This window comes from Anthonomus grandis, chromosome 1 (assembly GCF_022605725.1).
Source record: "Anthonomus grandis grandis chromosome 1, icAntGran1.3, whole genome shotgun sequence".
NCBI lineage: Eukaryota > Metazoa > Arthropoda > Insecta > Coleoptera > Curculionidae > Anthonomus > Anthonomus grandis.
This window is the reverse complement of record NC_065546.1, coordinates 13,172,373-13,199,293: the sequence shown is the minus strand read 5'-3', so window position 1 is coordinate 13,199,293 and position 26,921 is coordinate 13,172,373. Positions and strand designations below refer to the sequence as shown.

The 26,921-nt window shown below is 30.5% G+C and overlaps 1 protein-coding gene across 2 annotated transcripts in view; it reads left to right on the top strand.

Moving 5' to 3' along the window:
• The window catches only part of LOC126745938 (glutamine synthetase 2 cytoplasmic), a 71,312-nt gene extending 44,853 nt beyond the window's left edge, over positions 1-26,459 (top strand). For both annotated transcript variants that reach the window (XM_050454004.1, XM_050454009.1), the window contains exons 5-7: positions 16,246-16,445; positions 17,004-17,143; positions 25,751-26,459. In XM_050454004.1, coding sequence (XP_050309961.1) covers positions 16,246-16,445; positions 17,004-17,143; positions 25,751-25,899 — 489 coding nt within the window. In that variant the 3' untranslated portion in view covers positions 25,900-26,459. The remainder of the gene's footprint in view (positions 1-16,245; positions 16,446-17,003; positions 17,144-25,750) is intronic.
• The last annotated feature ends 462 nt before the right edge of the window (positions 26,460-26,921 follow it).

The window sequence follows — 26,921 nt, the reverse complement described above, 5'->3', positions numbered from 1 at the left end:
CAAAGCTGAGCTCTGTCCTAGAACTTTTGCACCTTCACGTACGTAAGCTTAAAATAACACGAGCACAATACGATGTCATAAGTATCATCTGCAGCATATTTAGGATTTGCATCCTGGTAAGGCTGAAAAAAGAATTAGATTTTATTATTGGCTTTTTAACTTGACATAAGAAAATCTTCACTTTTTACATAAAATTCTTTGGACCAAGCTTAGAACATTGATAGAGTAGAATTAGTAAACAACAACTTTGTTTGAGTTCAACATGTGCACAAGGGCAAGGGAGGTGTTTTGTTTACAAACATATTCATCGATTCTCTTGTCACACACTAAGTTTACACATATTTTCAAAAGAGAAAATTTTCAGCTATAAATCAATGCATATAATAATGTTAATTTACCTTATTGGTATTACATTATGAATTAAAATTAAAAAGTAAAAATAGATATATCTTATTCTAAGCGCAAAAATAAGATCTTCAAATTATTAACATTCTTATTCCTAAAACTGCCTCTAAAAAATTTGGAATGGCAACACCACAAGCAAAAACTGATGTCATCTTGCGAAATGTCATTTTGTCAAACGGCTTTGTGTTTGCATTCAGCATTTGTGTTCTGTGTTTTCTCTTTAGTTTTTGGTTGAAAAAGGCCTCATTTAAATGTTTTTGTGAACTGTGACGATGGTAAAAACTTGTACCATTTGTGACGTACCATAGAAAAAAGATGATTCAAGCCGATATTTTCACAAGTAAATATCGATACTGTCATAACATCAAGATACTGTTATTATAAATGTAGAATAATAAAAACTTATTAAGGAATCTATAATAATTATAAAATATTTAATAACCATAAAAATGCTTTTTATTAGATAGGGACCTTTACTCCAACGAAGTACATTAAAAAAACATATAAAGAGTTCATAAACGGTAATATTATTATTAATTTAAAGCATAATATTTATCATGTAAATATTTCTTGACGACGTCACTGGTAAAGATTTCTTGTGTCGGTGGAATCAACAATGCGATCACGCAGCGTTGCGATGTTGTTGCCTTTTTCTCTAATATAGGGACATTAACTGCACTCATTTAACTTTGGATATTGACTTATTTATAGAGTATCTTATCATATTTTATTAAAGATAATGCTCTATATTTTCTTCAAAAGAAATAGTAGTGTTTTGTGCCTGTGAAAATAGGTGACTAATTTTTACGATATTAAAATATGTTTTTTTGCTATTTCTACACAAGCGTTTGGCATTATTGCATCAGAGATGTTGCAAGCAAACAAACTGCCCATAGTTCCACGACAATGCTAAATCTAACTTTTCAATGATATAAAGAACCAATAGTTTTCTTTCATCAAACTTGGGGTAACAATTTACCATTATTTATATTTTGATACATCAGAATCCTCTAGAAATTCGGTTGAAAGATCATTTGAAAATTAATGTTTCGTATATATTTGGTTGCACGTTATTGACGATAATGTTTCCGATATCTACATTTCCTACCCCTAAGGCTAAACTGTTTATGGAGTTTCTAAACAATAATCTGTAGGACTACCTAGAGGACTTACCCAGACTTCAATGTTAAATACGCTTTCCTGGATTTTGGAATAGGTGTAAGGAGAACTGCTCAATACTAATTATTTTTAACGATAGATTGACTGGCCAGTTAAAAATTACATAAATGATGACATGGATAATAGTATTGGGCCAGTGGCTTCATTCTATGTTTTAAGTGCCCTAGCACTATTAAAAAAACTCTACGTTGGTTCCCTACTAACAAAAGAAGATTTCAATTTTAAGAATTTATCAGTTATCAAGTGTGGAATGATATATCGTTAAATTCGCCTGAGGTATCTTACTACAATAAATTTGTTAGTAACAAGATATTGAAAATGAATTGAGGTGAATAAAGAACATTGCGCGCAATTTTTATCATTTTCCATTTGCACTTGATTTTCTTTTACTTTATTATTGTAGGTGAAATCCAGTGATTAAATTCGTTACTTTAGTTTATAATTGTTTTTCATAAATCAGTAAAAAATATTTTTTCTTTAAAAAAATCACTAGCATTGAAATGTTCTAAATTTCATTTAAATAACTTAATTATTATTAAATATATTATCGAATTTCAAATGTGAAACCTTGTATCTTTGTAAAAAAGCGTTTTTTGAATGTTGACAACAATAGTTAAACTGAATGAATTCTTTCTTTCGGTGTTATTAAAGGTGCTTCGTAAAGGCCGTAAAAGTCGTTTAATATAACGAACGCAAGCTTTAATTTGATAATTATATAAGCTGATATTATTTTATAATTGTTTTAAGTATAAAGAAAAATCCATAAGACCAGATAAGATCCATAGGTTAATTTTTTTTCCAAATTCCAAAGCATATATTCTTTGCCAAGTTCTCCTTTTTAATTTTTGGGTTTTTTAATGATTCTGCTCGTTTATTAATTTTTATTATTAGTCTCTCGCATTGTCCTTTTCGGTATTTACCTTTTGCTCTATATATCTTTCTTTACTACGTTTAATAGTAATTGTTAAATAAAATATTTCCTTTTAAACCAAATTCACGAGACTTTTAATAATTTCCAATTTTATTAAATGTATCCCTTGAAATTTAAATAATTAATTTTCTGCCATCATACTTGGACCTCCTTTTTTATATTTTTTCTATTTATGATTATAAGATTTCGGGCATTGATAAATGTTATTCTATTAGTTTAATTTAATGAAAAAGATAATTAAATATAAATCTAATTAAACAAAATCTTTTCTTGGAAAAAAACGAGAAATTTTTAAAAAAGATTAAATTTTAAATTTTCATTTATGATGCTAAATTATAACCAAACAACATGCATATTCTGAACCAAATTCAAAAGCAAACACGTTTTTTTCATTAATAAAACTTATTATTTATCCTAAAAATTTCCACATTTATCGCTGGATTAACACCTCGACCCAACATAATATTACAATGAACATAAAATATTTGCAAAGTTTTATGTGCCTTGATAATGACTGCCTGGCGGCAAACTTGCTAACAAGTAAAACTTAATTCAATGGAAAATTTTTGCAAATCCTATTTAAACATCTGAAGGTAATGTGCATAATTAACATTTGCTAATGCATCGCTAAAAATACGGTTTGTTGCACATCTAGAATATCTTCCGCTCCGTGCGTTTTTATTACTTAACATTTATTATATTTTGTGATGTATTTTTGAAGACTTATTTTCCCGCTATTTCATCTAATTTGCTGCTAAGCAATACAATTGTTCCTAACTTTTATAATGTATGTATTTAATCCTATTGTGTGTATTATTTACAATTATACCTATGTTTTACATTTATAATCTATTCTTATGTATTTTTATTACATAACTTTTATTATAATATCACTTAATACGCACGTGTTAAAAATATATAGAGGTCATTAACATAAAAAAAAAACAAAAGCTATAACTGTTGCCAGAATTCTCAATGAGCGGAATAGGTATTATTAAGGTCTTTGCTATTTCATAGATATTAGCCAAAAGAGGCGGGCAAAACCAATGATACTGTTTTTTTTTTGTTTAACTTTACTAGACGTAATTTTTATCCATTTTTGAAGATCTTCCTAAACAATGGTTTACAATTTTTGACTCATGCTAATCTGGTAAGGCAAAGAGAAGATTTTTTCAGTGATCGAAACAGTGGCTCGATCTAGACCTTATAAATGAATTAATAGACTGGTCCAACTGGACAGAAAAACAATCAGGCAATAAAGAAAAATTATAATTTGAAAGAAAAATTATTTCCTTTAGTTACGATAGTTTAAATGGAAATGTAAGCCGGAGAAAATCTTAAAAGAAAAAATCTGAAACAACAAACTGAAAAATATTAAAAAAATACATTATGCTTATAAAGCATAAAATAAAAGTTTTTTAAATACCTGGAAGAAACCTAAAAATAATTACTTTAAGTACCTGGTATATAATATCAGCGTATTTACGTACTTAATAAACGAAAAATATAAAATTTGAAAAAAAAATAACATATTTAAATAATTCTTAGTTGAACTGAAACTTAAAAATTAAATAATATAAATTAGCACTATATTTTTATATATATATTTTTAAATTTATAAAGGTGGTATTTTAATTTCCTTTATGTATTTGGAATTGTTCTCCTTAAATTTTGTAGTTAGCGCTGCTACAATTTATTTTTTAGTTCTATATTATTTTCATTTTTGATTTCATAGGATTTCAAAATGTTTTTGGTGTTAGTTATGGTATGTTGTTTAAAAGAAATACTTTTGCATTTATTTTATTACTTTGTTTTATCATTTCTATAACTTCATTTCTCTTTTATTCTTCAATCTCTGTCACTGCTTTACTAAAACAAAATATTAGTGTTTGGTATTTTAGATTTTCCACAAATTTTTGAAAGTAACATTTTTTCTTTTCTTGTTCTCAATTTTTGGTTTTCCAGTAATTTGCGCTTGTAATGCTTATATCTATTTTTTTTATCCGGTTTTTGCCTCCTAAGCATAATCTACTCATAGTTCTTGTACGTCGTTTAAGATATTTTATTATTATATATAAATAAAGTTACTCATTTTTATAAAGAATGTACCAAAAAATTGTGATAAAAGTTGTCAGCCTCACCCAGACTTGCTTTCAAGAATTCAATGTATATACTCGTACTATTAATCTAGGCGAAACTTTAATCAATTTAGATTGGTTGTTTAACGAGTTAGTTGCTGTAGAAAGCTGACATTGCTAATCACTAAATAATATCTTACAGGTTAAATAAATCTTTTTTTATTTAGCAAAATCTGCTACATAAAAATTAAATACATAGTATGGCATTTAATATAATATTAAAAACTAAGAAACTAAAATTAAAAATCAAAAAATAAGGATAATATTACAATAATAGTGCTGGTATAAGGTACGAGTATTGTTGGCCAATAAATATGTTTAAGAATAGGCATTCACATATGAGTGGACATTTAAAAAAAGGTAAGAAAAACAAACATATACAATGTAAAAATAAAATCATATAAATAAAATTTTAATATATAAAATGAGATAAAATTAGAACACAAACACACAATAAAATTAAGGTAAAATAAATAATAAATAAAACTTAAAATGACATAAAATAATTTAAACCTATAAAATAAAGCGTTTAATGATATAATACGGAATATAAAATTCAGAACACAGAATAAAGATAAAAAAGACAAATACTAAATCTCTAGAACAAATTTTCTCAGAAGCCTTTTAAACACGTTAAAACTATCACAGGATTTAAGACTAGCCGGTAACCTATTAAATTCTTTTAAGCCCCTATATAATAGTGACTTGAGCAACTGAGTTGTATTACATCTGTCAACTAGGAAATCTGTTCGGTTGTAAGTAAGATAATTGTGAATATCACTAAAAATTATCAATTTATCACAGACATAGTCTGGTAGCAGACGATGTTTTAATTTAAAAATAAACAGATAAATATTAAACATAATTCTTTGGTTCACAGACAACATACCTAAGACGTTTAACATCGACATAACTGGGGTATAACGATTACATTTAAGGATCAGTCTCATAGCTCTATTTTGTATTATTTCAAACTGGTTTATTATACAATATTGGGGTAAATTAAATAATAATATCGAACAGAATTGCAGATGGGAAAGGGCAATAGCATTATAAAACATTAGTTTTGTGTGCATTGATATAATATAAATCCAACTTTCTTTGAAAACTTCCTCATGATGTAATTAGCATGCGCATGAAAGTTTAGGCTTGCGTCCAAGATAGTCCCTGTGGGTTTATGAAAAGTATGCAGACATCAACTTTTCAATCAAACAGTTTAGAAATTAGCCTAAAGAATGAAAAAGTTGTGCAATTGTTTGCTAAGAGTATATACATACCTATATTTAAAAAAAATAGATCAAATAACATCAGAACTAAAATAATATCTGTTTGATCGAATTTTTCTGATTTAAAGAGTAAGCATTGCATTTAAAAATAAACTTTTATTATCTTTTGTAAAATCACTCAATGTACACGTGCTATACTAAATACATATAAATAGAGGTCAATGTACAAGCCAAAATTTAAAGGAACAAAAAAAGTAGGATATGTTCCAGATCTTTCAATTAACCAATTGTTGCAGTGAATCCGAGAACTTGGAGCGGACGTTTTCATTATTTTAATATTATACTTTTTGATGCATCGGCGAATTTGAATCTACGCCAATCGACCTTTGGATGCAGAAAAATTCTTGCTTTTTCGCAGGTAAATTCAGTGAATATCTCACTTATAGATTTCGCGGAATAAAAATGCGTTACACAATGGACAGATTGTTTGTAAATACAATCTCATACCAAAACTATGATTAAGTATTTAATTGAATATTTAGCATGATGCAAATATACCTATTATAGGATTTATTTATTTAAGCATTTGCACACAAAAGTAATATATTCATTTCTCTAATCAGAGAGCTTTAATATAATAAAATGTTGTTGAAATAATCTTTATATGAATAAATTTTAAAAGGATTTATATGCTTTCCGATTCCTTAGCAAAAAAAAGATTATTAGCGAAAGATAAAAAAAAGTCAATAGCGATACGGATTTGTAGATATGACTTATCAGTTCAGGACAAGTTCAACGCAATTTACGAGATGACGTCAATACCATGTATAAAATCTTTGATTTCTAAAAAAAAAGAGAAGAAGAAACCTTTATAAATATGTATAGTAGTAAATTATAATAATTTAGGTAGAACCACCATGTTTCAACAAAAGTGTAATATATGTAGAAATTTAACTAATAGACTTTTTGTTAAATGACACTTAATCGAAATTTCTAGGATTTTCACGAAGTTAAATATCAGACAATATTTTTTATTATTGTTCAACTTACTATAGTAGTCAATAGACAAGGCGCTTCATTGATTTTGCACAGAAAAAATAATTTTAAAGGACTAAAATTGATGAAACATGACAAAGATTCTTAAAGAAAACATCTTGTCGGACTTGCATTGTCTTATTTATTTAATGTAATACGACGTTTCGGTTGGTAAGTATCTCCAACCGTTATCAAGTGTAAACTGACAGCAAACTACTATTCTATAGGCTTATATACTAGATGTGTGCAGCGATGTGAAAGGGTGGGGGGAGGGGGGGGGAAGTCATCCGTGAAAAGAGTTGGTGGGAGGGGGGGGGCACGCGTCTCTCTAGATCCTACACTGTCCTGAGAGTAGAGGCTTCCAGATGTTGGGTATATCGATGCTTGGCTGGCTGAAGATCCTCTGATTCTGTGAAATGAAAGCTGCCTCTACGAACTTCCTCTTCCGCCAGTGCTGTTCCTTGTGCAGAATCTTGGCTTCTGACCAATGGATATTGTGTCCATTATGCCACGCGTGCTCTGCTATTCCGGATTTGGAAACCTCTCCTCTTTGGGTCCAGCTGCGATGTTCCTTCGCTCTGATTTCTAGGGGGCGCTTCGTTTCACCTATGTATGAGTCACCGCACTCACATGGGATCCGGTAGACGCAATTTTTGGTATCCACCATGCCATCTGGTTTGGTCTTTGATACCACGCTTCTGATAGTGGTGCTAGATCTAAAGGCAGTTCTAATATTGTACTTGCTAGCAATGCGTGTTCCGATGTACCCCTAATGTAAGGTATGGGTAGAAGTCTGGTTGTCGTGGTGGCCTCGTCTCTGATTTGATTTGGACGCGTCCTTTGGATGGTCCTACTTATTAGCTTCTTTGGATATCCATTCTGTTGTAGGTCTTTGTAGATGGTATCCACTTCAGTCTTGAGATCCTCGTCGTTTCTACAGATAGTTCGAGCTCTATTGTAGAGGGATCTTATGATGCCTACTTTGGTGGTTGCAGGATGGTTGGACTCATAGTGCAGATACTGGCCCGTGTGTGTTGGTTTTCTATAAACTGAAGTTCGTAGATTTCGGCCGACCTTTTTAACGAGGACATCTAGGAAAGGTAGAGCTGAGTCCTTTTCTGTCTCCATCGTGAACTTGATTGTTGGTCTGAAACTGTTGAGGTGAAGCAGAAAATCCTGAAGTGCTTTTTCCTCTTTGTCCCAGATGATGAAGACTGATGACTTCCCCCCCCCCCCCTCCCCCCACCCTTTCACATCGCTGCACACATCTAGTATATAAGCCTATAGAATAGTAGTTTGCTGTCAGTTTACACTTGATAACGGTTGGAGATACTTGCCAACCGAAACGTCGTGTTATATTAAATAAATAAGACAATGCAAGTCCGACAAGATGTTTTCACTATACCATTGTCTACCACCTTCAAAAAAAGATTCTTAAGTATCGATGTTTCCAATATTGTCTTAAGAATGATAGTTCTTCTAGAATAAATAATTTAATATCTAGATTTATTAAAAAGGCACATTCAATCTTTAACTCGTCCCCTGGTTCACATTATTAACCTAACTTTTGCCGCAGGTAAAGTTCCTGAATTATTTTCAGTTGTTTCGCCTATTTTTAAATCCAGAGACAAGGCAAATATCAGCAATTATCAACCTATTAGCGAAATAAATAATTTTTCAAAAATAAAATCTTTAAAAAGTGCCTAAAAGATTATTAAGAAGATTATTAACGTATTTAAAGAAAAAAACTTAATAACCATACACCAATATAGTTTTCTTAGTGGATCTAGTACCACAGACGCCCTCTACCAGCTTACTAAACAAATTACAAATTTACTCGACGATAATAAAAAGTTAGTCTAAGTTAAGAGATTCTTGCAAACCCCTCTTTATTTCTGAAAAAATCCTAACTCTTTTTTCACTCTTTATCTTAGAAACAGCTGCTCTTATTCACAAAATTCCCAAACTACCCTCTGACACTGGCCATTTGACTCGTCGTGTAAATGATGTTCCCCTACCTATTCCTACGTCTTCCCTTACCAAAAACTCATTAATTTACATAAGTAAAAAAATTTACAATCATGTTCCTCTGTGTGTTAGACATATATCGGATGTTAAGAAATTTAAAAGAGAATTAAAGTCGCTTTTATTGGCTAAGGCATATTATAACCTGGATGACTTTTTTAATGATAGGTTTTAACCTTGGACATGTTGGAAAGTTTTCTTTTTTTCCTTTTTTCTTCTCTAGTTTTGTCAACAAGTTTACCTTTATTTAGTAATTGATTGTTTTATTTAGTTATCTTTAATTCAAGTATGTTTAAAAAGTTTTGTCTTCTTGTGTTTAATTTTGTTCATTGTTTTGTCAATTTTTGAAATTGTATTTGTGTTTTGTTTTTTTAGCTTGTAGGATGCTTGTACACAAGATTATTCTTACGTAATATAGCACATTTTCTTTCTTTCTTTCTTTCTATTGAGATATTCTTAGATCTAGCAAAGGCCTTTGATACCGTGCCCCATGACCGGATTCTTGATATATTGTCTAGGTCCGGCATGAGGGGCACGGTCTTAAATTTATTGAGAAACTATTTAATAAGTAGACAACAATTTTTAAAAATAGAAAATATATGGAGATTGGGATTCCTCAAGGAACCGTACTGGGCCCATTACTCTTCATTTTATGTATTAATTCACTAACAGATCTAAAAATTGTGAACGGATTTGTAATATCTTATGCCGACGACACAGCAGTCATTTTTTAGATAACATTTGGGATAAAGTAGGGAGAAGTACAATTATGGCCATCTGTAAAATAAAAATATGGTTAGACACATTTAAGCTCTCACTCAACATATCTAAAACAAATTATATTGCATTTTCTTTAACTGAAGCAAACCGCCCAACATTTCATTCTTTAGATGTAAGTTACGATCTCAACATGAAGATGTAATTAAAGAGTTTTTTTTTACTAAATATTTGAGTGTTACAGTGGATAAGCATTTAAAATGGAGCGAACATATTTTAAATCAAACTAAGAATATTCGAAAGCTATTGCGAACATCTTATATCTTAAGGTAAATTTTATGCAAAAAATTATTAATATCCGTATATAAATCCTTGGTGGAGTCACTTATCAGATATGATATTGTTGTATGGGGAAGTGTGTATCAAAACTCTTTAAATTCCTGAGTTTAGTTGTGGGATGGGATCGAAGGAATAAAAACAAACGTCACTTTATGTACTGGCCAACGTTTCACAATAATTTTATTGCTTCATCAGGGCCCTAAGGTAACAAAAAAGACACAATAAAAAAGGGTTATTATATATAAACAAAATTTAACTTTTTGGGGTTATGTTGATACCACCAAAAAAAAATAATAATTTAGCATCTAGCCAGAAAAAACCGGGTATGCGAGAACACAATAGACGCATTCTTTTTAGTGATAAGAACCAAAACAGTCCCAAAAGTTTACATTTTGATTTGATCTATTAGATTAAAATAAGAAGAACTTTGTCTATATCTATGTCTATATGAAGATTGTCTATATCCGTTCTTTTATTTACCGCATTATTATGTTTTTTTATGTTTATCATTTCGGCTAGAAGTCTCTTTTTAAAAAGCTGCTGTTGGCCTATAATTGTAGTCTTGCCAAAATTAAAATTGTGTCCTGTATTCATTTTGTGCTCAGCTAAAGCAGTAGGGTTTTTTTTAAGGGCTAAATTCCTACAATCATACTCATGTTCGTATAGGCGCTGCCTCAAATATCTACCCGTCTGACCAATGTAACACACATCACACCCAGAGCAAGGTATTTTATAAATAATGTTAGAATGTAAATCAAAGGCGTCTTTAGTTTTAAGCTTCGTAAAGAAATGTTTTCTTACCGAGTTTTCACTTCTTTCTGAGATTTTAATAACATCAGATTTTAATTGTATGGTCTTTTTAATTTTATGAGAAAGTGTGTTAATGTAAGGAATCTTGCAATAAGCCAATTGATTATTTTCATTGTTTCGTGTAATATTTTGAGTAATGTTCTCGGTGTCGTTAATTATTTTTTTAATAATTGATAGGGGGTAGTTGTTTTTCTTTAAAATTATCTGAACATAATGAAGGTTTTTTTTATGATATTCTGGACTAGAAAGTCTCAAGCACCGATGTTTTAGGTTTTTTATTACATTTATTTTGTGTGTCATAGGATGTTCTGAAAAATAATTTAAAATGCGTTCTGAAAAAGTTGGTTTTTGATACCAATCTGTTTTTATGGTACCATCTGTGAAACTATTGAAGACTGATAGAATTTCGTTTTCTTTTTTATTTGGAATTGCCCTGATTATGTCATCAACGTACCTACAGAAAAAAGGTACATTAAAAGATAGTTCAGAAATACACTGATCTTGTAGTTGTGCCATTACAATATCTGAGCATATTGGGGACATGCAGTTTCCCATTCCTAGGCCAAAAATTTGGGTATAGAAATTTTCACCATGTTGGAAATAATTATTCTCAATACAAAAATTAAAAAGAAAAACAAATGTTTCAAGGTCTAGCGATGTATTAGGCCGGATAAGATGCCACTTTTGGGTGATTATATCAGTTACTAGGTCCACCGGTATATTAGTAAATAAAGAAACAACATCCAACGACACAAGAATATAACCTTCAGGGACTGTTTGCTCTTTAATGTAATTAGCGAAATCAAAAGAATTTTTCACATATCGTTCATCTTTTATAAAAAAATGTTGTAAAATGTTGGACAAAAGTTTTGTTAAATTGTAAAGAGGGGAACCAGTAAAAGAGACTATGGGTCGTAGTGGTGTCCCCAATTTATGAATTTTTGGTAAAAAATAGATTTTGGGAGCGACACCATTATTAATTTTTAACCATTTTTGTTGTTCAATCTTATTAGTTATTTTAAATTAAATTCCTTAAACGTAGTGCAGAACTATATATTAAAAGTCGTGTTTGAAAAAAATAGGCTCTTCTCAACAAATCTGTTATACTCCAGTGATATTTTTGATGTTCGATTAATCTATGTATGAGAGGTATGCTGCTTTATTAAAAAAAAAACGGAAAAACAACTATGTAATGCATTCTTATCATACCAGAAATTGCGTAAACAAACACTTGGTTACTCAAAAAATTAACACAAATTTGAACAGGAGATCTTTAAACTATCTTGCACCAAAAATTTTTAATTTAATTCCAAACAACATCAAGAGTGTTTATAGGTTTAAAACATTTAAAAAATTGTGTAAAAAAATTATTTTCGAAAAAAGAACAAAACTTAAAGAACTCTTCATCTAGGTTAGATTTTTGTGAAAGTGAATTAGTGCTGGGGGTAGGATGTTATTGTGGTTTTTTTTTTGTAATGGTTAGGGTATACTTTATTAATTCTTTTTTCGTAAGAACAGTTAAGAGTACATGCAGATATTCGGTTATCTAGGTGCAGAATTCGTAATTTTGTATGTCTATGTTATGCATTATATTTATGTATGTGGATATATAAAGTAAATATTTCAACTTATAACAAATTTTAGAGCGAATTACAGAAAAGTATACGTGTAGTAACAAGAAATATTGTTTTAAATGTTGTTTCTATGAACAGTTGTTATGCTTGATAATTTATTTTTATTATCATAAATTCATTTTGATTGCTTTTCTTGTTCTAAATTTTTGGTTTTTGAATTGGTATTTTACTTTATTTACATGTATCTGATTTTATATGTCTGTCTGTGTGTCTATTTTTAAACAATTGTATTTTAATTTTTTTACGCACTAATTTCTTTTAACAGTGTGTCCTTTATTGTTTATTTGTTAGGCTCATTTGTCTTTCTTAATTTTTAAGTAATTTTTAAAAAATATCAAGAACCGAAACATTATATTTTTTACTTATATAAAGTAATCGAGCTATTGTTTCAAGGTTAAAATATCAACATTTTTTTTTAAGTATTTCAACCTTATTAATTACAAATTTAGGATTCAAAAGTTTGCAGTTTGACTGTTATAGCGAAAAGATTTTGCTACAGTTGCAAAAATGTAAACGTCTTTTACCTTAACTTGCTACGCGTAATCGTAATCTTTTTTCTAGGTTTTAACCATTTTTATTGCCTGGCTTTTCATTATAATTAGTAGCTACTTGAATAAGGTCTATTCATGGTTTCATCTTTAGAAATTCGTCGTTTATGTTCTTATACTCCATTTGACAAGAAGAGAGAGTTACGGTTATCTAGCTTTATCGTTTATTAAGAGTTGTTTCGTTGATTGAATAATATTATATATTATTCAATCAACGGTTGTTTCGTCATTTTCTCAGCAGTCCACTAAAGCATATTTAGAATAATTTTAGTTATACTCTCAATTATTAGATGACTACCCATTTACAAAGACTATTCATACAATTCCGACAAAATTACAGAAATATGTCCTTATATATATATAGTTATTATATATTATACTCTATACAGGGTGTCCCAGCGAAAACGAAACAGAGCTATTTTCGGTATGAAAAAAAAAATTTTTTTCAAAAATCTCGGACACGTCGATTTTATTTTTGAGGGGGACAACTTTTCCTTACCAAGGCACCCTCATACCAGCAACATTCTTCGAGGGGGTGGAATCACCCCTAAAATCCTAAATGGAAAGAGGGGTCGTATGATACCTTATCTTAAAGGTCTTTTAATTCTGAATATAACTGCCAAATTTGAAGTGGCTAAAATTATTTCTCTGGATAAAACAGCTTGTCAAAATTGCGGAAACAGCGAAAATGAAAAAGGTATTATGGACTCTTTTTTGGATAATATTTTTAAAAGAACAAGGAAATCCTATTTTCGAAGGGGTCACTTATTAATTAAGAGGCCACCTAATACCTGGAATCCTTTACGAGGGGTTGAAAGCACCCCTTAAATCTTAAACAGAAAGAGGGATCGTGTTATACCTTATGTTGAAAGCGTTTTCACTTTAAATTTAAATGGTGACTTCTGAGTGACTGATGGATTTCTTCTGGATATGAAAGCCAAATAAAATTCTGGAAAAAATGCTTTAAATATACCTTTATGCCTGAAACCCTTTCTTACAATTTTTTTATTGGATCATTAAAACATGATTAAAAATTAATTAGTATTGTTAATATTATTGTTATTACACCTTATCAGCATATCATAAATAAAAACAAAATACCAAATAAAATGCAAACACAAGTATCTGAAGAATTTATTTAGCTTGCTAAATATCATTGGTACTTTTTTCATAAAGCAGCATTTATTTAAATAGTTTTAAATTATTACCCAGTCTTTTACGTGTTGAAACACTGTTAGCAATGGTTTATTCTACTGCAGAGAGGGTTGAGATGATAGAGTTTTTCTTTCGGCATAACAATTGTGCCAATAGAACGGTACAAGAATTTAATGACCTTCATCCAGAAAAACGAGTCAACAGAAAATACGTTCTAGAAATAGTTGCTAAATTTAGGGAATCTGGCAGTGTCTTAAATAAAAAGTGTGAGGTTCAAAATGCTGTTGTTGTCAATGAAGTAATCCAAATAACTGTCCTAGGTCAACTTCATGCCGAGCCAGGAATAAGTGTCAGAAAATTGGCGACGAGTACAGGAGTAAGCAAAAGTAGTGTTCATAGGATACTTAAGCATAATAAATTCCATGCTTACAAAATTCATCTGGTGCAAGAACTGAATGAGGACGATTTTGACAGACGAGTGCAATTTTGTGAATCGCTTAGTGATATGATAACTGTTAATCTGCGTCTTATTTACAATATTTGCTTTTCAGATGAATGTACTTTTTTTCTTAATGGCAACGTAAATCGTCATAACTGCCGCTACTGGTCAAATGCAAATCCGGGCCAGTTTCGTGAAGTTCATACCCAGTTCCCTGAGAAGTTAAATGTTTGGGCGGGAATCTTGGGCGGCTCCATTGTTGGTCTGTTTTTTCTGCCCGGAAATTTGAATGGAGAAATGTACCGAGATCTCTTGGAAAATGCCGTATATCCAAGAATAGTAGAAATAATGAAAGGCGAAAATCATTCTGATGATGATCAAGTCGTTTTCCAACAAGACGGAGCGCCTCCACATTATGCTGCTGGTGTGAGGCAATATCTTGATGAGATATTTCCTGATCGTTGGATTGGAAGGAGAGGACCTTTTATGGAATGGCCATCTAGGTCACGCGATTTAACCCCATTAGATTTTTTTTATGGGGGCATTTAAAAACAAAAGTTTACGCTACCCAACCAGACACCCTAGAAGACTTACGCTAGAGAATTATAAATGAGTGTCAGATGATAACACCTGAAGTTCTACAAAACGTCAGGCATCGTTTTGAGCAAAACCTGTATTCCTGCATGGAAGTAGGCGGGGCACAATTTGAACATTTAATAAATTGACGTAATTTAAATAAACTTGTTTTATTTAAAAGACACAAAAGGAAAAGGGTAGGTATTTCTTATCTCTCCACTTTTACTGGCAGTAAAGATATTTCTTGCTATTTTTATATCCACAAGATATCCATCAGTCACTCAGAAGTCACCATTTAAATTCAGAGTAAAAAGGCTTTCAAAATAAGGAATGACACGACCCCTTTTTCTATTTAAGATTTAAGGGGTGCTTTCAACCCCTCGTAAAGGGTTCCAGGTATTAGGGTGTCCTCTTAATTAATAAGTGACCCCTTTGAAATTAAGACTTCCTTATTCTTTTAAAAATATTATCCAAAACAGAGTTCAAAATACCTTTTTCATTTTCGCTGTTTCTACAATTTTGACAAGCTGTCATATCCGGATAAAAAATTTTAGCCACTTCAAATTTGGCAGTTATATTCAGAATTAAAAGACCTTTAAAATAAGGTATCACACGACCCCTCTTTCTATTTAAGATTTTAGGGGTGATCCCACCCCCTCGAAGAGGGTTACTGGTATGAGGATGCCTTGGTAAGGAAAAGTTGTCCCCCTCGAAAATAAAATCGACGTGTTCGAGATTTTTGTAAAAAAAAATTTTTTTTCATACCAAAAATACCTCTGTTTCGTTTTCGCTGGGACACCCTGTATATATTATAAGTTAATAAGAATATGTCCTATTATATTAGTAAAACGGCGTTAGTTTTGGTGTAAATCAAATTAATTCAACAAAATTAAATGTACTGAAAGTTGAGATAAAAATATCCTGAAATTCTCGATTATGTGCATAGCATAACTAAAAATTTATTATTATTATATATTTATTCTAAAAGGTGAAAAGTGTAGGCCTGTAACACGGAAGCAATTCCATTAATATTAAATATAAGAAGCATGTATGCGTTATCAAATTTAATGGAAAATTTCTCTTTCTAGTGGGAATACCAGGTAGGACCCTGTGAAGGTATTTCAATAGGAGACCAACTCTGGGTATCTAGGTACATTCTCCACCGGGTAGCAGAAGATTTTGGCGTTATCGTAACATTTGATCCTAAACCCATGGAAGGAGACTGGAATGGAGCTGGTGCTCACACCAACTTCTCAACCAAAGCTATGAGAGAAGACGGAGGCATTTTGTAAGTATTGATATATGTGTATTAAGAAATATTCTTTTTTGCGTCTTATCATGATTTTATGTCATTAATTTATGTCCCCTACATAAATTTAAAGCTACAAATAGGGGAGTTCCCCAATCTCTTATTCGACCAGGCAGACGCGTTTCCTTTATTTAAATTAACAAGCCTGGTAATGTCAAGGTCTAGTTTTGGTTTGTAGCAAAGTTCATTTCGTTATCGCTCCACGCAGGTGGATTAAACATAGAAAATTATTAAAACGTATATCTTGCGCATATAATAAACATGATTATATAAGTATGTAGATGATTTAAAAACCTACTATTAGAATCTTTTATGTAAATTGAATTGCATTTAAATGAAAATTATGAGATATATATTCCTTCCTTTTTTAGAATTTAATGCTAGAACATTTAAGCATAATATAATTACCTGAAAAATTGTTTTGGGTATCTGAACACTTGTTTTAGATTTTCAAATAGAATTAATTTGGTGTTCAATTAATTAAAATTAAACTGTAAAGTTGTGATGTATGATTAAACTAGATCATTTATTTTTTAGGGAAATTGAAAAAGCCATTGACAAGCTGAGCAGAAATCACCTTAGACATATCCAGGCCTACGATCCGAAAGGAGGAAAGGACAACGAAAGGAGACTTACAGGAAGACATGAAACTTCTTCTATTCACGATTTCAGTGCAGGTAAATATTTTTAAAATTGTAAAACCTAAATATGTTTATCTTTTGATAAAGAAACATTCATAAAATAGATTATAAGTATATTCCTTTTAATCAACAAGATTTTAAATTTTAGATAATAATGATAAAATAAATCACAAGACTTGTTTGAAATTCGAATTATAAGTTCAGTAATACAGGAGAATATTTTCGTAGCGAATCTTTAGGTTTTTTTCTGGCTCTTACCACGTGCAGCAAAGAAACCTTTATTTATTTAGGAATTCTTTACTCGTAGTATTAAATAGCCCTCACTCATATCTCTTATATTACGTACTTCTTTTTCCATGAATTTTATTTATAATTTTGATCTTTTATATAATAAAACTAAAATAGAACTTAACTTACTGTTCCTTGGGCACTAAATTAATAGTTTGAAAACATTTCTTATTATAAATCAACAGCGAATTATACGACTTTGGTATCAAACATTACATATTAAAGATCACAGTAGTTTTAACACATTAGAATTCATCATTAGTATTAGTATTAATTTAAAATTTGAAAAGTTCGACAACTAAGAAAAATGAACCCCTACAAGTCAGTCAAACTAATACAAAACTGTTCCAGAATAGGCATTAAAAAATTAATTTTTCTTGTTTATTTAAAATTTTGTTTGAATGCAATTCACGTTATTTTTTTATATGTATATTATTTTTTTAAATAATTTTTTCTTCCTGAATATTTATGTTTATTGATTTACATATTTTGTCTTCCTTTAATTTTTTTACTTAATTATTTTAAAAAGATAGTATTAATATTTTGATATCCGTAAACCGCAGAAACACAAAGGAGTTTTGGGCCTTATTAAGTTTTTATATTTGAGACATTCTTGTGAAATATATGAGCTTTATTATCTAACAGTACACATATTATATAGCTTTTACACACACACACTTTTATCATCATTAACATTTTTACATCAATTACTATTTATGAACTAATTTGCCATTGAACAGATAGGTGGCGCTACCCAAACAAATAAAACTCCCCCTTAATAGTAGATTTTTGAAACACTTAAAAATATTACTAATATACCCAAAAAATCAATAAACATATGTATTGGATTAAATCACACCTAACAAGAGAATCGTTAAATGAAGTAACTGATAAAGGTTTTGTAAAAAAATCTGCAATTTGCAATTTTGTTGGTATTTTCAAAGACACAGCCTTATTTACTTAGCCTCATTTACTATGTCCCTTATAAAGTGATAAAAAATAGCAATGTGTTTTAGTATTTTATGAAATTCCTAATTTTTACAGACCTTAATAGCAGATTGGTTATCTGAAAAACTAAGTGCTTTCAAACAATGTTTATCTATAATTTGAAAATTAAGCATCAAATTTCGGAGCCAACATGCTTCACTTATAGCTAAACTTAAAGCTACATATTCTGCCTCAGTAGAAGAAAGGGCCAAAATGTTAAATAAATGTCCTGTGGATTTTCTGTGAGTCCTATCTCCGGCCCAGTCTGCATCAGCATACCCCTTAATTACACTTTGCAAATCGCTCTTCTTAAAAACTAGACTTTTTTTAGAACATTTTGAGTGTTCTGTATATATCTTAGAATGGCTTTGCCAAAGCTGTAAACTAGCAGTTGACTGATACCTACTCAAAATACTTATAGAAAGAAATACATAGATCTCGTTTACAGCATAATATAGTCTACATTTATTTGTTTTCAAATTCTTGACTTTCTGGCTTGCCACGTTTTAATTTAAAATGGTTAAAGTTTATTTCTATGGGAGTATTACAGGCTTTAGAATTGTCTATTTCAAAAGATTTAAACACCTTTTTAAGATACAACGCTTAGTTGATAGTTATTTTATTTTCTTGTAGATCTTGATTAATAAGCATGCCCAGAAAATGTTTTATACCTCCCAAGTCTTTCATTTTTAAATTTTTACTTAAAATACCTTTAATTTTGTAACTCCATTTCCATTAGAATCTGAATTTAATAAATCATCAACGAAAATTAAAATGAAAATTTTTGACTCATTACAAACTTGGAAATAAATGTAATAATATAATATAATAATAGTCGTTTAAAAAACAGCTAAAAAAACTCGTACACAAGGCAATTTTGCTACAGGACTACAAACATCAGCATTATAAACAGGTTGCTGATCTCTCTCGCTACTAACATAACCTTATATTTAGTTATTTTAAAAGTCAGTCATTTGCACTCAATGACTGACTTTTTATCTCCTTTTTCATCACATAACAACCATGTCTCATTTTCCTCTAATGCATATATTTTTTTCTTAATAGGCTGCTGCCACCTGTTTGTCTCAATACCTTCCATAGCACATAGGTTTATCATCATCATGAGTATCTGCCATCACCACTAGTCTATGTCCATTCATAGTCATCATATCTAGGATTAGGTCGGACGTTTCTTCTCACGTTATATCTTCCATTAACCCGGTCTTCATTTAAGTCAGAGTCTTAAAAAAGGGAGTTTGCACACTGAATATTTTACTTTCAACCACTGAGTCTTTCTATTACATTCTGCAAATCTTCTATTTCAGATTCACATATCTCTATAAGATTTAACACTACTTTTAAGGTATTTCTTCTGGTAATTTTTCTGCCAAGAAAAACACATCTATGTGAGTTTATACTTTATTTATTGAAGGAATATAGACCCTAAATGCTTTAGCATTCTGTCTATATCCTAGAAAATATCTCTGTTGGTTTTTTTGGATCCCATTTAACCCTTTTTATTTTAGGCACAAGAACTAAAACTCTAATTTTAAAAATGTTTTAATTTTTTACTTTATACTGCTTTTTATGCGTGCGATTTTCCCGCTCAGCCCCACCGTTTTGTATATATGACTGTGCGTTGATAACATATACCTTTGAATTGTAAAAGTTCTGAAACCTGTTGATTTATAAACTCTAGGCTATTATCTGTCTTTCATTTTGCATACTGTTCGCTTTTCTGCCATAGATGTAAAATCACTTTTCATCACTTCTGATACCTCAGACGTTTGTTTTAAAAAAAATATTGTTCTAATGAAAGAAAAATCATCCTTAGACAAAATAAAGTAACCAAAGAGGTAACTTCCATTGGCCCACCCACATCAGCATGAACCAACTCTGTACCAACCAAAGTGTTTCAGTGGCTCGGGACTCACTCTTACCAAAAGTAGACCATTGTAGTTTACCTGCTAAACAATCTTCACACGTAATCATTTTTCTACATCTATCTACCATTTTCACTGGCCTGCAATTAGGAACTAAACCATATGCTAAGTTAGTTTTTTCAAGTGAACATATTTTAGCACACATTTGCATAATAAAAATCTTCTTTATCATGGGTAACTTGTTTTTTCTTAAAGTCTGGTCTAGGCTCTTATATTACCTTGTCGGTCCAAAAACTGACATTTTAAATTATCTGAAGACAAAAAATATACTTTATCAAGAGTACACCCAGCAAGAAACAAATTAGATTTTAGGTTTGGCATATACAAAACATTTGATAGTGATGTTTTTTCATATTTTTATCATTAAAGGCCCACAATTCTACTTTGCCAAAGCCTCTTATCTCAAATTTCTGCCCTTTTTAACTTACACCATTCTAATGGTTTTTATTTCATATATTCCTTTAAACCTTTATATAATGTCATGTGGTCACATACCCCTGAGTCCAGAAACCAGTTGATTTGACACCATCTAAGTAGACAATAAAGGCATTTGAGTCACCATCTTTTTCACTGTTATTCTTGCTATACTAAGCATGGCAATCATTATTAATTTTAATCCAACATACCCCGGCTCTCGACAATAAATACAGAATTTTCTACCTGGATGCTTGTCCTTAATTTTCAATGGGCCACTATCACTTTTTTTATGTCGAAAATAGCAATTTTTAGCAATGTGACCAACCTCTGAACAGATGTAGCACTTCAATTTAGTCTTATTTCCTGTGCAATTCCTTTGATGCCTCATTTTAGCTGCTAATGCTGTCGTTGTTTCCAATGACTTGCATCTCTCTTCTTCTAGCAATAATCAGATCAATTCCTCTAAAGTTTGATTGTCCACAGGAACAGATTCCCAGGCAGATCAAAAATGTTTATATTATTCGAGCAGTGTCATGAATATTTTTGTTATTATCATTTTATCAGATAGGTAGATTCTCAGCTGCAGCCTTAAACTTGGTTTTGATTTCCTTAATTTTTGAGATAAAGGGACCTACAGAAGAATCAAATTCTTGTATAAAAAACCTTGTTGCAACAAATGGACACTTACTATAGATTACTTGTCATATACCGTTTTTAATTTTGTCTACATATCTTTTGATGACTCACATAATAACTAATGTGTTAAAGGATTATCTTTCATTCTTGTTACCATTAATTCCTGTGCTTTAGTATCATCGTTGAGCAATTCAGTAAGATTATTTCGTTCTGAAGTTGGTTTTATGGTGGCACCTGTAATAATCTCAAACAGACCTCTGTAGTAAATTATGATTTAAGTTAGATTTCTTCCAAAAACAATAAGATCATCAATATAAACAAAACATTTTTCATAATTTAGACCTGCCATCGCGATTGTCATTATTCTAGAAAATGCGCTGGGACTAATTTTTAACCCCATTGGAAGTCTCTTCATTTGCCATTGGCCGCGATCGGTAGTAAAAGCTGTTAATTTTCTGCTTTGCTCATCTAATTCGACTTAGTAATATCCCTGACTTAAATCTAAATGTGAAAAATAAAGTGCTCCTGCAAGAGAATCTAAAATGTCAACTACGTTTGCTATAGGCCATTTAATATCTACCAAATTGCGGTTTAAAAATCTGTAATCTAAAACAAGTCTGCTACGTTGTTTACCTGCTTTGTCTCCCTTTTTTGGAACAAGTAACACCGGAGGTGACCATTCGCTCTGCGCACTCTCGATGATATCATCCGAGCACATTTGAGAAATTTGCTTATTTATTTCCTCTTTTTGTGACTGAGGTAGTCTATATGGTTTTACATAAACGGGTTGAGTATTTGGCTTTATTTGAATAGACTGTTTATAAATATTTGTAACACCTAACTTATCCCCGGGCATATGAAACACATCTGGAAATTTCGCACATAATTGTTCAATAGAATCTTTTTCCTCTTTATTTAAATACCCAAGTTTAAGCAAATTAAACAAATCTTTTACTCTACTGCTTGATACAGCCTGCGAAGTAAATTGACAACAATTATAGTGGCTCAACTTTTCAATTTTTGGTAAGCAATTTCTCAAACGTATTTCAGTTTCACGCGTATTTAAAATTTTAACTAGAATTTTCCCATCTCTCGGTTGCGCAATCACACCTGCTACATACACTCCCTGATACAATTCACTAGGCAACACTACACATTCTTCAACCAACCCTGTCTCGATGTATTGAATAATTTCACATCTTGGAAGTAAGGTCATACTTTTATTGCTCCTAGCATTTAGGTCTAATGCAATTTTATTTTCATCATTAAACAGTGATAATGTATTTTCCTCATAATTTAAATTAGCTTTATACTTTTTTAAAAAATTTCTACCAATTATTCCATTGGTTTCACATTCCAATGATTCAAAAACATAAAATTTTTTCCTAAATCTTACATTTTCAATAATAAGATTCAAATATACATATCCTAATGAAACTAAATTACCCCCTATGCCTTTAATTTCAAGACATTCTTTGTGCAACGGAATTCTAGAGTCTAAATATTTTAATTTAAGCGCACACAATGATGCTCCTGTATCTATTAAAAATCCTAATTTTTTACTATTTACAAGAAAGAAAACTGAATTTGAGTAATTTGTTGAATAAGTTAAAATATTATTATCTTTATGGACGAAAAAAATCATCCTGATTATTCATCATATCTGATGCTCCCTGACCTGCGTCAATCCCATTATCAACATAGACATAATTTATTTGTCTTTGCGAATTTCCACGAAACCCTCGAGAAAACGAACGTCCTCGGTAACCTCTCTGAAAACGCTGACCAGGTAGACTCGTATTACCTCAGCCACGATTATTATAATGAAAATTCGGATTAGCATTATTATTAAAATTTCTAGAATAATTGTTATGTGTGTGTCTATTAAAATTATTGCTTCTAAAAAATCTTCCTGTAGGTGGTAATCTATTACCGCCTCTGGCCCAAACCTCTATTATGCCTTTGAGATAAATTGAAAATTTGTTGATTTTGATAAGAAATTTGTTCATCTTGTGCCGCTCTTATGGCATCTTTTAAAAACGTAAAATTTCTGGCTGATATGATTGTGCTAAGCTTTTGATTTCTAAGCCCGTTTGTAAACTGTTTTACAGCTGTTTTTTCATGTAAAGGTTTCAAAACGTCAAAAGCGTTAGAATCACCCTCTGTCTGAGAAATTGTCAAATTTACAAAAATATCTTCGAGGTCTTTGCCAAAGTCAGAAATAGATTTATCTCCTTGTTTAGTGGCAAATAATTTAACCTGAAGGGCGGTATCGGATTTTTTAGTTAAAAGGTGTGTTCTTATGTCCCTGATTAGAGCCTCAACAGAACTATAACTAGTGTTTAAACGTAATTTTACGCTACAAGAAATTCTTGTTTTCAAAATAAAACTAATTAACAAAGTCTTTTCCTCATCATTAAGCATAGAACTGTAAAATTCCGCAGTTTCACATAATTTATTGGTAATGGCCTCTGAATCATCCATTACGGGCAAAAGGCTTGTGGCAACTTTAAGATCAAAAGAAGACATTTTCGATTCAAGATTTGCGCTTTGTCCTGGAAATTTTTGAATTTCTTGGTACACCGCTTTAATTTTTTCTATAATTTTCCTAGCAATGACAACATCCGAATGATCTATTTCCGAATTTTTAATTTTTTGATTAATATCTGATATCTCTTTGCTTAATCGAGAATAAACAGTTTTTGCTTCGCTTATTTTTGTTAAAGCTATTGGTGTTTTTCTCCTATCATAATTTAACTTTACTAAATAGGCTCTGATATCTTTTAAAGAATTTAGAATATCCTTTAAATTATCTCCCACTAAAATAAATACCTCGCTATTTGTAATAAAAATTAAAATAATAATCCTTGTTAACTGGGTCCGTATTTAGACTAACAATCAAAATAATAATAGGTACTATAAACAATTTAAAAACTTACATTTAGGTATAAAACTAAATTAATATTAGCACTTTTTATCAGCTACTATACATCTTTGCTCAATTTGTGGTTATAATATTCTTTTTCCCATTCAATTCTCCATTCCATTTTTCCATAGTTATATTTTTATTATTTTTTAATGTCCATAAAACCTAAAAGAGAACCTAAAATTTTAAACTTGTTCCTTTTCATCTAGCTCAGCTCTGGATCGTCTTAACTCATTTTTATGGATTTCTCTGCGAATAGTCTGCTTCAGTCCTCTTGTACAGCGTTTAACCAAAACGTATATGGCAACAAGGGCCACGGTTGCTACTAGAATTACCAAAAGGCATTCTGAAAGTGAAAACCCCGTTTTTGATATTTCGCTTCTAGCATCTCCATTTGAAGCCTGGTTAATAACTATTTCCTCCTTAGACTTGGCGTTTCCCATTTTTTAAGATTATTGGAACTATTTTCTTTTTTTGTCCACCAACATCGTTTTTCTTCTTTTATCCTTTAGGTATATAGGAGGCAAGATCGCCATGTAGTAAATTATGATTTAATCAATTATGATTTAAGACATAGGGTTAAAATGAAACAACCTTCTTAAGGTTAAGTAGGATCTATATTAAAATATCAAAAAACTACATCGAAGGATCGTTGAACTTCCCGTTGACCTGGTTTATGATAATGCTTACTATACATTATAATTTTTTGCTATATAGAATTAATTAATGTATTATTACAATATAGTAGATTCCTATTTACACAATATTTCTTATACTGGGTGATACTTCCATACTACACCTCGCCCCTTTAGAATTATACTAGTTTGAAACTTTCAAACGGGCCAGTTATCCCCGTTTAGTTTTAAGGTAGAATTACTCTTAGACACTTTTTAGTTTTAAAGTTTTTAGGTTGATTTTTAACTACTCTAGGCACACTATCATTACGCGAAAAAATTGTAAGTTTATTGACCTTTGACCACTCCAACCACTCGCGATCTGGGCCCATAACCTGTTATTATTTTCATATCCATAGACCGTAGAACTAAAAAGGAGTTTAGGGCTTTGTTAAGTTTTTATATTTAAGACGTTCTTGTGGAATGTATGAGCTTTATTATCTAACAATACACATATTATATAACTTATACACACACTCTTTTATCATCATTGACATTTTTACATCAATCACTGTCAATCAACGTTGATACTAATTTGCCATTGAACAGATAGGTCGCGCTACGCATAGAAACAACAGATAGCTATAGAATATTCTACGCGTTTCAAGCCTTTTAAATTTTAGCAATCCTTAGAAGTCTTTCATCTTTCATTTCATTTTAATTGACTTTATAAGCCGAAGACGAATATTTTTTTATACCAACAAAAAATCCCTTATCTTAAGCATTACTTTAGAAAAATTATCTAATTCGGATATTTATTTTTTATTTTTAGGCGTTGCTAACCGCGGTGCAAGTATTAGGATTCCCAGAGGTTGCGCTGAAGACAAGAAAGGATATTTGGAGGACAGAAGACCATCGTCCAACTGCGATCCTTACGCTGTTACTGAAGCTATCGTGAGGACGACAATCCTTGACGAATAAATTATGATCGTAAATCAATGAGAGTGGTTTGAAGTCGTAATTATTAATCAAAGAAAAATTGCTTATTTTAAAATAACGGAAAATGCATTTCTACAAAGTAATATACTTTTTTTTAAACATAAATACGACGTAAAACCTATAATGTTACCACTAAGAATCGTTCCATATTGAATATACTCTAAGTTGCGTTTTTAACGATAATATTAAGATAATAAAATATATTCACAATTTTGTTGGTGATATGTATGCTAGAAATAAGTTTTGTTATGAATAAAACTTTTAGATGTTTAAACAAATTAGAGTTAAAACAAATTGCATGTTTTAAACGATATTAAATGTTATTTATCTTGCATGTATAGTTTTAATGAAAAAATATCAAATTTCATGTAGGTGTTTAAAATAATTAACAAAAATTGTATAAGTACATTCGTTTTTGTATCCAAAAATATTTTCATTCAATGAGCCGAAACATATATGAAACAATGATATTTAATACATATTATATTTTTGCACAAGTTTTATTTGTACACAGATAAATAAATTTATTATTATTTGTTAAACAGTTGATTTATTACTGGTAACGTTAATCATAAAAGCTACAAACTTTAACTTTTTAAAATAAAATGAGGTTTAGTGTGACCCTTCGATCTAAGTAACAATTTTATTTTATGGTTATCTTACCAAAGTAAGCGTTAAAACCGAATTAATCGATATTTCGATAACAACGCATTAAACACCATTCTTCGAAAATTATTTATTTCCCTTATTCAGTCATTAATATATACAGTGTGGTGACTTTAACTGGAATAAATTAGTTAAAACTAATCAAATTTTATCTCGCAAAATTCCTGAGATCGTCGATTTTTGTTTATTTTTTTCAGATTTCAAGATAGTTTTTGTATTTTTTCACCTACAGGAGGGGTCCAAATTAACCCAAACTTTCTTTTTCCAAATGGAAAGCCACTTTTTTTTTTAAATCTAAAGGAGAAATATGGAAAAAAAAACCATTAAATTATTAAAAG